At 37.8% G+C, this 16,008-nt stretch overlaps 2 protein-coding genes across 2 annotated transcripts in view; both read right to left on the bottom strand.

Annotated features, from left to right (window-relative positions):
- Window positions 1-2,156: 2,156 nt before the first annotated feature.
- On the bottom strand, window positions 2,157-8,822 carry VCPKMT (valosin containing protein lysine methyltransferase). Its single transcript, XM_055304555.1, has 6 exons — window positions 8,344-8,822; window positions 8,136-8,246; window positions 7,901-7,973; window positions 6,962-7,081; window positions 5,668-5,772; window positions 2,157-3,274 (listed from the first exon to the last, which is right to left on the bottom strand). The coding sequence occupies exons 1-6, from the start codon at window positions 8,607-8,609 to the stop codon at window positions 3,260-3,262; spliced, it is 690 nt and encodes a 229-aa protein (XP_055160530.1). The 5' UTR covers window positions 8,610-8,822; the 3' UTR covers window positions 2,157-3,259.
- A 441-nt stretch (window positions 8,823-9,263) lies between these two features.
- SOS2 (SOS Ras/Rho guanine nucleotide exchange factor 2) overlaps window positions 9,264-16,008 on the bottom strand; it is an 84,174-nt gene continuing 77,429 nt past the window's right edge. The window contains exons 22-23 of the mRNA XM_055304134.1: window positions 11,870-11,979; window positions 9,264-10,982 (exon numbers count right to left, since the gene is read on the bottom strand). Coding sequence (XP_055160109.1) covers window positions 10,473-10,982; window positions 11,870-11,979 — 620 coding nt within the window. The 3' untranslated portion in view covers window positions 9,264-10,472. The remainder of the gene's footprint in view (window positions 10,983-11,869; window positions 11,980-16,008) is intronic.

Here is a 16,008-nt window from a genome sequence, read left to right as displayed (position 1 = left end):
ATAATTTCATTTTTCCAGCTACTGGACTCCGCTTTCCTCTTGAGCTGCATCACCTTTAACTTTTTGGCCAGGTTCTCTAAATTTTCAGGTAAACAATTTCTCAACCTCAGTCTTATTTTAAAACCTGTTTCATGGGATTCCACATTGGATTCAAAGCTCTTTCCTTCCTTACACAGTATAGGCCCACTCTAATCATGGATGGTTTATTTCTCCTCCCTTTGCTCTCTTCTCCTTGGGAAGTAGGTGCTAGAAGAGGTTTCCTTAACAAAGCAGTTCTCAATTTAGGCTAAACAGTCAAACCACCTGGATCCCTTTAACCAAAATTCTGTGCCTCTTAATTGAATTGGGACCTGAACATGGCTTTTGTTTGCTTTTAATTTTCCAGGTGATTCCATGTGCAGCCTAGTTTGAGAAACACTGCCTTACAATGGGGGCTCCCTAATCAGCTATAACAGCATTCTGGTAACTGATCTATGGGTTTTGTGGTGCTCAGTGGCAACCCCCACCTCACCTAGAGGCCTAGAATTTCATTCCTGAGCTGTCCCCCAACCTGCCCCAAGCCCTGGCAATCCCTTGAGATTGGAGCTGGCTGTTTTTTGGTTGATCCTGTCTGTGGCATCACACCTCCCTCATCTACTGCACCTGCCTTTGAATTTCCCCATATTGCTGCCCGAGTCCTCTGACCTTCAACTCCTGTGTCAATACTCTGGCTGGCAGGACCCATCTTTCTCTCTCTGGGTGACAGTCCCCACCTCTCCCAATTTCATTCCCATGCTCTGAAATAAAAACACAGATATGCTATTCTGCTGGGTGCATCCAACTAGGTGGAGGGACACCTGGGTGGCTCAGTGGTTGAGTATCTGCCTTCAGCTCAGGTCATGATCCCAGGACACCCTGGGATTGAGTGCTGCATCAGGCTCCCTGCAGGGAGCCTGCTTCTCCCTCTGCCTATACCTTTCTTTCTGTGTCTCTCATGAATAAATAAAATTTTCGAAAAAAAAAAAAAATCCAACTAGGTGGAGGAAATATTGGGTTCCCCTTCTTAGAAGAATCCTAAATCTTGAATTATTCTTTCACACCTCCCTTCTGTTTCTGAGTGCAGATGCCCCCTGTTCTCTCCCTCATAAGAGAGCCCAAAGGACTACCTACCTCCCATTCCTCAGCACTGTACTCCTCCAAAGAGACCTCTCCCAGGCCTCTTTGGCTGTCTGTGAAATGGTGGTTCATGATAGGGCATGTTGCTTCAACTGGCAGCCTTCAGTAAGCCCCACAGTGCTCACTGATCCTAACTATAAGTGGTTCTCTGATCTAACAATGTGGAGACTTGGTAGCTTTTTCTAATTTGAGACTTGGTACTTTTTAATCTCTGCTTTGGCCTTTTCCAGAATAGGAAAAAAAAAAAAATCCCATGATTTAATGTTACAAACTACTTAAATCTAGTCAGTAGCTTAGGTCATTTCTCCAGAACAGATGGCGATGAATGTATGCAAGTGACGTATTAAGGAGGTGATAAATCAAGTAAGAGAGTGGGAATAGACAGGGAAGGGATGGAAGCACACACAAGTATAGGGTAATTCTGGCAAAGCTCTAGAGACTGATCTCAACCCCACTCCTCCAGAGGATTTTGGAGTGTAAGGCGCACCTATGTAAGAAAAAGGAGCTGGGCTTTCATATGGGAATGTCATGGGGCACTTCAGGCGGAAGACCCAGAGGTACTGAATATTAGAAGTACAGTAAAAAGAGGAGGAGGGTGAACAGGGATCTGAGCATTTGGGTGGACTACTTAGCTGGTCAATGTCAGACTTATTTTTTTAAGTTCCACAGCGTTATGGAACAGGCTAGAAAGTAGTCATTTGTGCCAAGACTTCGCTAGTAATTAACTGATGCTATCTGTAACTAACAAAGAATCGTATATTTAGTTTATACTGCTTGGCAAACAGCTTAATGAAATGCTAAGGGCAGCATGAACAACGTACTTTCAAAAAGAACAGCAAAACAAACTTTAAAGACTGAAGAAAGCCTGAAGGAAAGAATGGTTCTTCTGACTTGGATCTTCAATTTCTCTAAATAGGGCTGCTTTTGCTTTTTCTGGAAAGCCTGCTTTAGATGTTCATTTTCTTCAAAGCTATTTCTGAAACATTCACAAAATCACAGGATCTCAGAAACAATGTTTATTTTAATACATAAAATGTGCCACCTAGCACCAATACCACAAGTACCAGAATTCTATTCAGTTAGTATTACTCTTCATAATTGGTATGACTGAAGTCCTTGATAGACCAGTCTGCGAGCAACTGATTATCATGACATAAAACAGAAAATACACAGAATCAATTATCACTTGGTAAATGTATACAGCAATACATTTGCAGTTATTTTAAAATCTTTGTTTCATGTGAACAACGCCAGTGATTTCAGACATTTTCATGGAAGATATACATGAAGAAAAGTGCAAGAGCCATATAAGTGCACAAGCCTAAAACTGGACTTTTTATTATTGTTCTATTCTCCAATGAAAAAGTTTATAAAGATATCTCTTCCTCCCTCCTGACTTCTTACTTTCATTCCTACAACTCATTACAATATAATTTACTATCTAACTCACATAGATGAGTACAGTGGAGGAAAAGAATAAAACTTTGGCTAACGTAAGTATACAAAACAGTATATTCAGGTTTTCTTTTTTTTTAAAGTAAAAGAACATTTAAATACAAAAGCTATCTTAATAATAGCAATAGAGTGGAAGATACATATGACAAAAACCACTGCATAATTAAAATAAAAACCAACCTTTATATTTATCGATCTTATAGACAACTAAATTTTATTAGTTGCAACTTAAACAGAATTACATTACATTATTACTCTTTAGAAATTGGACCAATTTATCTCTAGTTTTCTGAAAATAACGCCAAGTCAACCATGCCACTTCATTGTTTATTTTTGGCAGGCTTTTGGCAAACCTCAACACTTATATTTTCATTTGAGGAGTGACTGATAAACAATGTTCTTTTAAGTGGAACTTGATGCTGAGCTAAAAGTAAACTAAGTTGGATTTCAAGCCCACTGGCAGGCAGGCAGTCAGTAATCATTTTTCAAATTGCAGGCAGCCCATGGTGGTTGTCAGTTATATATTGAATCTCTATGGACATGCTGGAAAAATCTGTGAACACAATCTTCCCATGCTGTATTCACATGCTCCATTCACATCTTTAGCTTACCCAGGTTGTTAGAGGCTTGGGTAAGATGGCTAAAGATTTCACGATGGAGATTTCTATAAGAAAAAAAAAAAAGGAACCTTTAAAGATTGATTTCTTAGGAAAAAATTAAGAATTTACTGGGTACTTGCTACTAAGTAATATGCCTAATAATGGCTAAATGCAATACAAATGAGTAACTGTACATAACTTTTAGAGATGGTTTTTTTGCTGATACCTAAAGCAAAGCAACCATGGACAAATCAGATACACTAGACATCATCAAAACTAAAAAGTTTTGTGCTTCAAAGGACATACTATCAAGAAAAAAAAAAAAAGAAAAAAAGACAAACCACAGAATGGGACAAAGTATTTGGAAGTTACGTCTCTGGTAAGGGTCTAGTATCCAGAATATATAAAGAATTGTTACAACTCAACAGAGTTGAGTAAGAAGACAACCCAATTTAAAAATAGGCAAAGTAAAAAAAATTTTAAAAAAACAACAAAAAAACCAGGCAAAGTATTTCTATAAAGATACACAAATCGCCAATAAATACATGAAAAGATATTGAACATTAATCACTTGAGAAATGAAAATAAAAACCATAATGAAATACTACTTCACATCTACTGAGATGGCTATAATCAAAAAGATAGATAATGACAAGCGTTGTGAAGCTGTGAAGAAATTAGAACCTTCAGCTGTTGCTGGTGGGAATGTAAAAATGGTACAGCAGCTATGAATTAGAGTTTGGCAAATTCCCTGAAGTTAAACCAAATTTCCATATGACCTAGTATTTCTACTCTAGGTATATACCCAAGAGATCTGAAAATACAAGTCACACAAAAATTCATAGCAGTATTATTCATTATCGCCAAAAAGTGAAAAACCACTGAAATGCCATTGACTGATGAATGGATGGATAGGTGTAGTATATCAAAAAAAAAAATATTAAAACTGTATTTTACTTAAAAAACTATAAAAAGGAGTTAAGTGCTTATGATGTGTGCTACAACATGGATAAACCTTAAAAACACAGTGCTGACTGTAAGAAGCCAGATACAGGAAGCCACATAATGTGTGATTCCACTTCTAAGAAATGTTCAGGGGATCCCTGGGTGGCGCAGTGGTTTGGCGCCTGCCTTTGGCCCAGGGCGCGATCCTGAAGACCCGGGATCGAGTCCCACGTCGGGTTCCCAGTGCATGGAGCCTGCTTATCCCTCTGCCTGTGTCTCTGCCTCTCTCTCTCTCTATGTGACTATCATAAATAAAAAAAAAAAAAAAAAAAGAAATGTTCAGAATAGGCAACTTCACAAAGAACGGATGGGTGGCTGCCACAGGCTATGGGGAGGCAGGACCAGGAAGTGACTGCTAATGGGAATGGGGTTTCTTTTTGGGGTGATAAAAAAATGTTTAGAATTAAAAAGTGGTGATGTTTGCGCAACTCTGTGAATATATTAAAACCACTGAATTGTACATTTTAAAAGTGTTTATCAATTTTTTAAAAAGAAGTGATTCTTTGAAAAAGAAAAAAGCCTTTACATTTTAGGAGACACAAAATCTTTATGCCTCATGAAAAATTCTACTTTTAAAACTACCCAGCAGTTTGAACTAAAACCAGATTCCTTAAGGCATAAAACATTTTTAAAATTTATCTTTGTATGTCTAGCACCGTGCTAAATGAAAGTTAGTAGATCTGAATTGCTAATCTCACCACCTCACTTTCCTCATAGTTTTAACCTGGATCCCTCAAATTATAAGTAATTTGCTTTTGGCTAGAACTCACATAATCAAAAAACGTCATCACGAATAAATTCAGTCAAAACAAAGATAATAGTAACAAATGTGACTTACTAAATTTAGCATCCTTGATTCATAAATTAGATCATGTCCTTGTCTTATACTAGTCACATATAAAAAAGGTGTTACATAATGGATGAGATATAATTCTTCCTTTCTACAGGTGCAAACTCAAGGCATACAGAGGCAACTTACATAGAATATAATTATTGTAACAGGTAATAAAGCAAGCAACAAAAAAGCGGGACATACATAAGCTCTGTGTAACTGAGTGCATTTTTATTTACTGGACAGATCTACCTTATTATACTTTATTTTAAAAAATTGAATGGTTGGACAAAGTTCACAAAAGTCAGAACTGGCATTTTTAAATCTCTGAGAGATTATCAGAAATGTAAAATAGCTAAGTTATTTGCCCAAGGTAATGCCCATCATAAAGCTCTATTATTTGCAGATGGGAAGGGGATCTTTATTAAAGAAGCCTGTTTTATTTTAGAGGAAGAATACAAGACCAGATAGATTAAGTGATCGAACGCTCAGAGTACCTCACTCTGGTGAGTCATCAAATGTTTCCCTACATAAAAATCAACACAATACTCCACACATTAGCCCAGAGACAATGCCCAGCTAATGAAATCTCAGAGGATAAAGAGCTGGGAATGTATTTACCGATTTTTTCTTTCTGATGTATAAAATATGAATATCCTCGCTTCGATATTCTTCATCATGTTTCTCCAAAGGAATTTTTTCAAAGTCAAAGTCTAGCTGTAGGAGCTATAAATTTAAAAGAGATATACTTCAAATTCAAGAATAGGAAGTTTCCTGTGGTGACAGAAGTCAGAACAACAGTCAACTTTGGAGGAGTACTGCCTGGAAAAGGGCACATGGGAGCCTTCTGATGTCCTGAAAAATGTTCTATTTATGGAGGGTGGTTACTTGGGTGTATACATATGAAAAATTGAGTCAAGCACTTGATATATATGCATTTTACATGTGTTCTGACTCAATGTAAACTGTTTAACAATAGAGAATTTTCAATTATAGTCTCAAAGGTTCATTAACATTCTTTACTTTTAAGAAAAACATGAAAATTAAAAACCATTTTAGCACATATCTGAGGCAGAATCAGGTATTTGGATTCTTATTCAAGCAAAGTAGTCTTTTCAGTGGATAAATTGCAGAGCTGTATAGATATACCCTCAAGAGGAATCACTCGTATTATGATGGATTTTTGCCATCAAAAGGGTTTTAGATGACCACTGGGGGAAGATGGATGAAAAAAACATGGGGCTCTATATACTAATTTGCAACTTCCTGTGAGTCTTTATTTAAAAAAAAACAAAACAAAAAGCACAAAAACACTCCATCCCAAAACCAGAAAGTAAAAACATAATCACATATGTTTCTATGATGTACTTTCCAAAAGTAATACACACGTCATTAGTAAGTTCCCAAAAGCCAGCATCACGTTTAATAAAGAAACACTGAAGGATGCATGGGTGGCTCAGTGGTTGAGTATTTGCCTTTGGCTCAGGTCATGACCCTGGGGTCCTGGCATTGAGTCTGAGTCTCCAATCAGGCTCCCCACAGGGAGCCTGCTTCTCCCTCTGCCTATGTCTCTGTCTCTCTCATGAATAAATAAAATCTTTAAAAAAGAAAAAATAACCCACTGAACACTTTCCCAGAAAGGACAAGGGTGTCACCGTTATCATTTTAAATTGTTCTGTAGATACTATATCAACTAATTAGAAAAGAAAAAAGAAAGGATCAGAAAAGATGAAAAAGGTTGGTCGGGGGGCAGGATGGGGGAGCTTAATAGAATGCTGGGCAATAAAGGATTCTCTCCTTGGATTTAAGCAAGCAGAATGTGTTCTCCACTCAAAATTACCATAATATACTTGAGCACATAGTCATATAAAGCCTCGCTGAAGGGTTAGCACTACAAAACAGATCTAGTACTTACCTCAAAATATTTTTTCTCAATTTCTGGATTTTTTCCCATTGTTCGTTGTTCATAACAACATATAATACAAGTCTCAAATCCACTAAGATCTTTTAGAGTTTTCAACAACGGCTCCAAAGACTGTTCAAAAAGGAATATCACGTTTACTTATGATTTTTAGAAATTTATATTTTTACTATAAAAAGGGGGTAGGGGAAATGGAGGGTAACTATAATTCCCCTCCATTTTATCTATTTTTGAATCAATCAACAAAGTACATGTGCTTAAAGCTCTGTAACTAATGATTGGTAAAGTACTCTTAATTAATTAACCATTGTATCGATTTGTTTCCAGGTGACTACATTTTGGTATCCCCAGGGGAAAACAAATAGAATTATCTTCACTCTTAAAAAATTAATTTTATTTAATCTATTTTAATTTGGGATTTTACCGTACTTTACCATACAAAAGTGAATCTAACCCTAACTTGAACATGTTAGTTCAATGTTTTATTATTTTAAAAATGAGTGATGCCCACAATATATACAAACTGATATTTTAAAAAGTATTATTCTGAATCAATCTTGCCATAGAGCAATGAATTCTTTACAACGAAACTTAATTCTCAATGTCATGGTTAACACCTTCACCAGGAAGAGCTTAAAAAAACCTTAGCTTTTCGTAACAGATCCAAATGACAAAACCTTTAAAAGAAGATTTTTACAGAAGCCTTTAGTAAAATGCAGGCAACACTTCTGTCAACATGTTTCACAGGTCTATATGTTTAACCTGAGTGTATGTGGTTGTTCCTGGTAAACTTAATGTTCCTTACTGTGTCATCAACTATAGGAAAACTATCCTGCATTCAGTGATGTTAAAGTGCGAAGACATGTGCACTATGGAATCCACGAATTATAATACAACTTGTAAAGACAGACACTTCACTCAATGACTACTTACCTCTTCGTAGTATATGCAGTCGGCCATCAGTATGTAGTCTGGCGGAGAAGGAAAGTCTTCTACTGCTTCCCCCCTTAAAATTCCAACAAATATTTTAACTGTTGCTTTAATAATTTATTGTTTTATAAAAAAAGTTCTGGAAAGTCCCCTTTGTATTAACTATGCTTTTAGCGAAACGCAATTTAAAGCAAACCACAAATCGTTATCTTAAAACAAGCTGAAAGGCCATACAAACCATTTCAGTACCTTGGCTTGAACAGAACCAGTGATAAGATGCTTGTTCATACTAATATTCATCTTCAGCAAGTCTTGCAATTCCTCCAGATCTGTGACCACCACATCGGCCCTATAAAATAACGTCGACTGAAGTGTAGGCACAAGCGTGATAAAGCAGGAATCCTGGTTTCCCAAACAAAGCGGCACCCCCTCCCGCCAGCTCTTACCCGAGAGTAGCAGCCATGAGCCCCACGGCCCCGGTGCCGGAGCCCAGCTCCAGCACCGACCGCCGGCTCAGAGCGTGGGGCCCATCGCCGGAAAACCCGGGCGTTTCCAGGTACTTAGAAAGGACGATGGCAGCGTCCCAAACAACGCAGCCCACGCCGCCGGAGCCATATTGCTGCAGTCGTAACACCGTGCCATCTCGCTTTTCCAAAACTCGAACAAAGTTCCGCAGCGGGTCCTCCACCGAGGACTCCACGGTAGCCGCCATCGCTGCCCGGCAACAAGATGCAGCGTGCGCAGTGACGTCACATCCACACGCACCTCCCCACGGCGGGCCTGGACAGGGCCCGGCGCCTCCTAGTGGCGAAGTTGGCGCCACGACGCGTGCGCAAAGGCACGAAGCTGGGAAGGCCGCATTACCTGGGCGTGGTCGAGGCCTAGCGGCCCGCTTCCCCAGAGGGTAGGTCCGCCTCACGCCTCTAAATTACAAGTGTGGCCTAACAAGCAGGCAGCTTAAATCACTTTTCCAGACAAAGCTGATATTGTAATCTGCTCTTTAAAAGCCAAAGGCAAACTCAAGAGTGTGTTTACCTGGAGACTAATTCATACGGTAGTTATTGGGCCTTAAATCCAGGCAGTTTCCAAGATCCTACCGAGAAGGCAACAATCCTCTCTTATCAAGAGTTTCCTAGCATGCTCCTGATTTTCATCTGAATGCATAAAAATGGTTGCTGGAAGTTTGCTGATCGCGTTTTAACAGGACAAAGTTATCCTTCTAAAATTTACAACATTTAAATTCTTTGGGATTATGTAATTTAAATTGCCCAAAATAATGACAATAATGTGGACATGTGTATGTATTTCCACAGAACTCAACAAGCTCTCCCCTTGTTACTTATAATGAAAACACGTATTTTAAAAATTAAGACTGGGGTGATTTATTAATCTTGTTAAGAACTCTGATACAAAGCACAGTTAAAAGGCCACAGACCAGTAAATAAACAACAACGTGGCTTTTGGCTATTTTACAACTGCTGCTACAGCACTATCAGCAAAACACGCTTTTTCATCACTTTGAACTCAGGAGTCCAAATGGCAAATAAAAGTTTTACTCACTTCTCTGAATAAAAAGTTTAATAAAGCTTTAGGTATGTTTGCTGGTTTAAATGTTACCAATCTAAAAAAAATATTTAAAAAAAATTGTAGTTAACATGAGATTTATAGAGAAGGTTACTAGGTTTTGAGGGCAAGGCAGTTGGTTCCTATGCCATAAGAAATTTTCCTCTGAATTTCTGAATTAGTAAAGTAGCAGATTGTATTATAGGCCTCGAGTCACTTAAATTTATATAGTAAGTTATTAGCATTCTTTAAATATACAATATAAACAAAACTGTACATACTTGGCATATTAATTAACTTTGTTTTCCAAAACAATAGGCAACTCATTAGCTAAAGACACCATAGTCTCCAAAAACAAAAGGCACATCTGAATGAGATACATGCCCTTTTTCCCTCCATGATTGGGTTAGGTAGTCTCTGTATACATTTTGACAAAATAATAAACAGTGCATCTATTATTTTCATTCTATTTTTCATTTTTGTCTTCAGCAGCAAATTCTGGCATTTAAGACATGGCATTAAAGTTTAAGAACAGTGGGTGTTTTTCACAATTCCCCTAAATGTAAAAACTAGAAGATGGTCAAAGAGTTTTAAAAATCAGTAATACTGTACACCCCCTATATTTGTGTAAATTCACTGCCTTAAAAAGGCATCTATTACTCAAATTTGAAAAATTCCACAAATGCACTATCCCCTTTCAGTGCAATCAATGTTACTTTAAACCATATTTTAGCAGAGTCTACAGTGCAAATATAAATTCTTTATACTGGCCTTTTGGCAGCACTGAGGATCCAAGAAAAGGCAATGCTACTGATCACCTGAGGATAATGATAAAGGACTTCTGTATTTTTATTTTTCCAATTTTTAAAAGCTTATTTGATCAGTAGCATTTTTGTAAGAGCATTATTCGTAAAAAGTACTAAAATACTATGCGCCTTTTTTGAATAAATTAAAAAAAAAAAAAACCCTTTACAAATACCATTCCAGTGTCAATGACTACATATGGCTAAGGTCATTGAGGAGTTTCTGCATTTTCTAGTAAAGGCAGTCTGTATGACGGGGGGTGCGAAAGCTCCCGTTTATAAGTCTTTGGTGGCAGTTTTGGTAGGTGCGGGCTTGAGTTCTGCCTTGGTGGCACAGGGGGAGCTTGAGGATGAGCAAGGTTGTTGTGACTGGAACTGAGCAGGTAGCATCGACGTGGTACTCTTGGAGAGGGTGTGCTGGGAGGAGTATTTGGCGAATTTGGGCAGGTACTAACGTCTCTGAACCAGTCTGGATCTCTGTGCAGATGTCCTAGTGGAGGTGGCTGAAGATTAAATGGACAGTTTATAAAGTGTTCTGGAGGACGAAGGGGAACTGGCGGAGGGGTATCAGGAAGAGGATCTCTTGGTGGCGGTGGAGGTGGACTATGCAGAGGCCCATCAAATGCACCAGTAGGAGCAGGAACTCTAGGTTTTACCTTTGGAGGAGGAGGTTGTCTTGGTGGAATAGCAGGAGGGTCATCATCAGATTTCGTATTTCCCTCAAAAAAAAAAAATTAAATTATACTTCCATTCTCCTGAAAAATCTGTTAAGTTTTAAAACAATGAAAAATTCTTTTTTTTTTTTTTAAGAATGAAAAATTCTTATGTGTTCAGTTAAATCCAGAAGCTCCAAATAGGTTAATCTGATTTAAGCCAGATTTCTGAGTAAAATGCTCCCAGTTTAATTTGGGGCCCAGTTTAATATTTTTATATATGAGATGTTTTACTTGAAACTTTAGAACAAAAAGCTTCAGGGTATCTTGATTTATACACCTTTCAAAAATTTATGCATTTTAATTATAACAGGCAAGTGAGTGAAAGCAATACATAACTCTGTAGACATTAAAGTACATGATGTCAAGGGGACTCAATGTCCAGCTTCTGCTTTCTGGTCTTCTACTTTTACTTTCCCCAGGGAGGCTTACTGGGATGATTCTCAAAGTGTGATCCAGTAACTAGCAGCATCAGTACCAGTAGGGAACTTGTTAAAAAATGCGAATTCCTGGGTCCCACCCTAGACCTACTGAATCTGAAACTTGGCAATAGGGTTTTAACAAGCCTCCCAGGTGATTCTGTTTGAGAAGTGCTGGTTTAAAGTTTGAAGAATGCTTTGACTATTAAAGTTTTTTCCATTTCTACCAGAAAGAAAACATACTTCTGAGGATCTGTCAAAGTCTGCCCAACCTTTGTTGAAAAAAAAAAATTAACGAGAATTAAGTGATTATTTCAAGTATTTTTTCAAATAAAACAACTGAAGTGTTTAAAAAACCCTAAAGGGTAGCCAATTATAATTGACAGACTTTTTATAAGAACAAGAACTATTTTGAAGATTCACAGCTTTGAGTAAGTTGAATAAGTTAAGGCAAACCTAAGTCTTATTGACTACCTTGGAATTTGAAGCATCATGATCAAACTTTTTTCGAGGAGGAAGTGGAGGAGGAATCAGTGGCTCTTCACTTAGTTTATGTAAACTACCACATGAACTGAAGAAAGACTCTGGGGGTAAAAAAGATTAGTTTAACCACAATTCACAGTGCAATCATGAGACAAGACTTAATTTCAATCTGTGATCACTTCTGCTATAGCAAATGTCAGACTGTATTACAGTTAACTGTTGGTTTACCTATACTCTTCATTAAACTGTAAGCTTTTTGAGGGCAATGTGTATTTATTTTTGTAACCCTAAGCACTAGTACAGTGGTAGTGCTTGGCATATGGCACATACTATAGCTATATGAAAACATGCAACTTAAATAAGATTAATAATGAGATTCTGCTCTCTGAAAAACCTTTTAAAGTCTAAAACAGACAAAACATATTTGTATAAACTGTAATAACTTCCAGAGAAAGATCATACATAATCAGAGACCTTGGGTTTTTGAGGCAGCTAGTATCAGATACATTTCTACACAGGCAATAAAACTTTTAAATAGGAGACCAAAAGGTAGGGCTGTATCAAATAACCCTTTCTCTTTGCAAGTTTTGCAATGATAAAGGACATGTTATATAACCACGTTACAGAGAATTTACAAAATAATATAATATTCAGGGGTAAATTCTCTGCCAAACATAGAATAAGAATTATTTTCATTTATTTTTGTTTCATATGATAAAAAAAAGAATACCTGTAGTTAATGGACCAACTTTATTTGTTGACCAACACTTGTAACCATGTAACTTGTAACAACAGTAACCATATCTTGTTTATCATTATAAGACTGGGTTCAAAGGAACTAGTTGGGAAAGTTGATGAGTTTAATTCTAAACACACTGAGTATGAACGTCTTATGTGATATCCAAGTAAAGCAGCCAATCTCATTCTTCCATGTAAAAAACTGCTGTCCTGTTCATGTCACTCTGCAGTCACCATATGGGTCCTGTTAGCACAGGGTATCAAAAGTAGAAAAAGGATTCCTATGGGGTGTTGGCAGATAGTGTGGGAGGTTAAGCAGAGAACTATCTGTTGTAGATATAGTCCTTTTGTCTGACCAGCATCTTTTGCCCTGTCTTTGGAAGCAAACCACTCCTGGTGATAGTGAATCTATCCCATGTGGTTTAGTTGGCCAGTTTGGCTCAGTGCACCCAACTTCAATCAGAGAAATAGCAAGTGCTGGTGAGGATGGTAGAGAATAGAGAACCCTCACATGCACTGCTGGTGGAAATGTAAACTGGTGCACCCACTGTGGAAAACAATATGGAGACTCCTCAAAAAAATCAAAAAGAGAAATACCATATGATCTAGTAATTCCACTACTCCTTACCCAAATAAAACTAAAACACTAATTGAAAAGATGTATGTACTCCTATGTTCACTACATGATTTACAATAGCCAAGAGATGTAAGCAACCCAAATGTCCACCAATAGATGAATGGATGAAGAAGATATTATCTTCTTTATCTCACACACACACACACACACACACACACACACTGGATTATTCAGCCACACACACAAAAAAATGACACCTTGCCACTTGCAACAATATGGATGGGTATTAGGCTGAGTGATATAAATCAGACAGAAAAATACAAATACCATCTGATTTCACTTACATGTGAATGCTGAAAAACAAAGTAAAACAAAAGAAACTGACTCATAAATACAGATAACAAACTGGTGGCTGTCAGAGCAGAGGAGGATAAAGGGATGGGCAAATAGGTAAAGGAAATTAAGAGGCACAAACTTCCAGTTATAAAATAAGTAATTAGAGAAATAAAAAGTACAGCATAGGGAATATAGTCAATAATATTGTAATAATATATGGTGACATGGTGACTATGCTTATGGTAAACATTGAGTAATGTAGAGAACTGTCAAATCACAATGTTGTACATCTAAAACTAATATAATATTGTATGTCAACTATACTTCAATGTAAGTATTTTTTTTTAATTTATTTATTGGGGACACCTGGGTGGCTCAGTGGTTAAGCATCGGACTTTGGCTCAGGGTGTGATCCTGGGGTCCCTGGATCAAGCCCTGTGTGGGGCTCCCCACAGGAAGCCTGCTTCTCCCTCTGCCTTTGTCTCTGCCTCTCTCTGTGTCACTCATGAATAAATAAAATCTCAAAAAAATATATTTATTTATTTTTTTAAAGTAAGCTCTATGCCCAACATGGGGCTTGAACTCATGACCCTAAGATCAAGAGATGCATGCTCTAACCACCAAGTCAGCCAGCTGCCCTAATAATAAATGCTTTTTATAAAGCAAAAAAGAAAAAAAGAGAAATGGGCATTGGCCTCACTCTTCACCTTAACATGATCAGATTTTTACATACCTTCCTTTTCATGTATACAGCCCTGTGCTTTGAGAAAGCTGACCTTATCTCATAGCTCCAGAGATGGGGCCTAATTAGACCAAGTCAATCAAAGTAATCCATTCCTTTAGCGAGAGTGACTGATTTAGCTGTAGGCATGTGACCTAGTTCAGACTAGTGAAATGTGAAAGATTTGCTAGCAGCTACTAAAAAAAAGTCCACTGTCCTGGAAAAGCATTCCGCCAGACTGTCTCTATGCTTCTCTCTTTACTTCTTACCTGACTGAACAAAGAAGCACATGACCATTATTGTTCCTGCCACCACTTATAAGACCTTGACGGAAAACAGCCTTACATACAGTTGATAATTTGGACAAAATAACGAGTCGAAAAGAGACCTGGTCTCTGATAACATCGTTGAGCCACTGACTCAACAAGTCTTTATTTACTTTTTAATTTTTTAGATATTTTATTTATTTATTCATGAGAGACACAAAGAGAAAGGCAGAGACATAGGCAGAAGGAGAAGCAGGCTTCCCGCAGAGAGCCTAATGAGGGATTTGATCCCAGGATCATGACCTGAGCTAAAGGCCGATGCTCAACCACTGAGCCACCCAGGTGCCCCTGACTCAACAAGTCTTAAAGCAGCCTTCCTCTAGACTTCCAATTATGTGAGTTAGAATGCTTTCTTATTGTTTAAGTCAGACTTAGATGGGTCTTCTCTTCCCTTACAGAAATACACACTCATGGAAACAGAAAATATCTGAATGATGATGGAAAAGCTGTCAGAGTTTTTGATTATGGGTCTAACTCTACAGTCAGACCACTTGACCGCTATGTTATACCTCTCCATAGCAGGCACTCAATAACCCTTGATAAAGTGTTCACACAATTTTATTTTCTATCAAGAGCACTTATCTACAAGATGAATTTTTGTGTGCACTTTAAATAGCTTCAGTGTTCCAAACTAATAAATGTAGAATAATTTATTAAGTGATTTTTGTAATATTAGTTAGCTATGTAAGTTACTTCTAATTTTTTGACATCTGTCCATCCATTTATTCAACAAATACTGCATACTTGCCACAGTGTCAGGTGCTATTCTAAACACTATAGCAATATAGTAGTTAAAAATAACAGCCAAAAATTCATGTCCTTATGGAGCTTATATTCTAGGTTGGGGAGAGAGAATGGATTTGATAATTAAGTAAAAGTATTATGGCTATAAATTAGAAGAAATATTAGGTAGGGAAGGTGGATAGGAATAGATAGGAGATTTTAAATAAGGTGACTAGGAGAGACCTCCCTTAGGTGATTCTAGGCAAGGGAGCCTACAATGAGGCCAAATAGGTGAAAAACATTCCAAGCAGAAGGAATGACAAAAGCAGAAGTTTTGATGTGGGAATGTGTCTACTGTGTGCAGGAGGCAGAGTAGCTGGAGCAGAATAAGTAATGGGAGAGAACAGTAGATGATAAAGTCTGACATCAAAAGAGGCTAAAATACACAGAACCTTCTGGGCCCTTTATTTTTTTAAAAGATTTTATTTATTCATGAGACACACACACAGAGAGAGAGGGGGGGGGGCAGAGACACAGGCAGAGGGAGAAGCAGGCTCCATGCAGGGAGCCCGATGTGGGACTCAATCCCGAGTCTCCAGGATCACGCCCTGGGCCGAAGGCAGGCGCTAAACCGCTATATGGAAAACAGACTGTGGGGAAGGTGGGAAGTTAGGATGCTACTATAATAAACCACTTAAGAGATTATGGT

This window comes from Nyctereutes procyonoides, unplaced genomic scaffold (genome assembly GCF_905146905.1).
Source record: "Nyctereutes procyonoides isolate TBG_1078 unplaced genomic scaffold, NYPRO_anot_genome, whole genome shotgun sequence".
NCBI classification, from domain to species: Eukaryota; Metazoa; Chordata; class Mammalia; order Carnivora; family Canidae; genus Nyctereutes; species Nyctereutes procyonoides.
The sequence above is the reverse complement of the archived record's forward strand: the minus strand, read 5'-3'. Positions and strand labels throughout refer to the sequence as shown.

Bases quoted from the DNA above. Each gene is read 5' to 3' on its own strand.
- VCPKMT (XM_055304555.1), bottom strand. From the start codon at position 8,609: ATGGCGGCTACCGTGGAGTCCTCGGTGGAGGACCCGCTGCGGAACTTT. The intron at 8,247-8,343 runs GTAAGAGCTGGC...GTTATTTTATAG, and splicing joins CTCATGGCTGCTACTCTCGG to GGCCGATGTGGTGGTCACAG. The intron at 5,773-6,961 runs GTAAGTACTAGA...TTAAATTTATAG, and splicing joins TTGAGAAAAAATATTTTGAG to CTCCTACAGCTAGACTTTGA.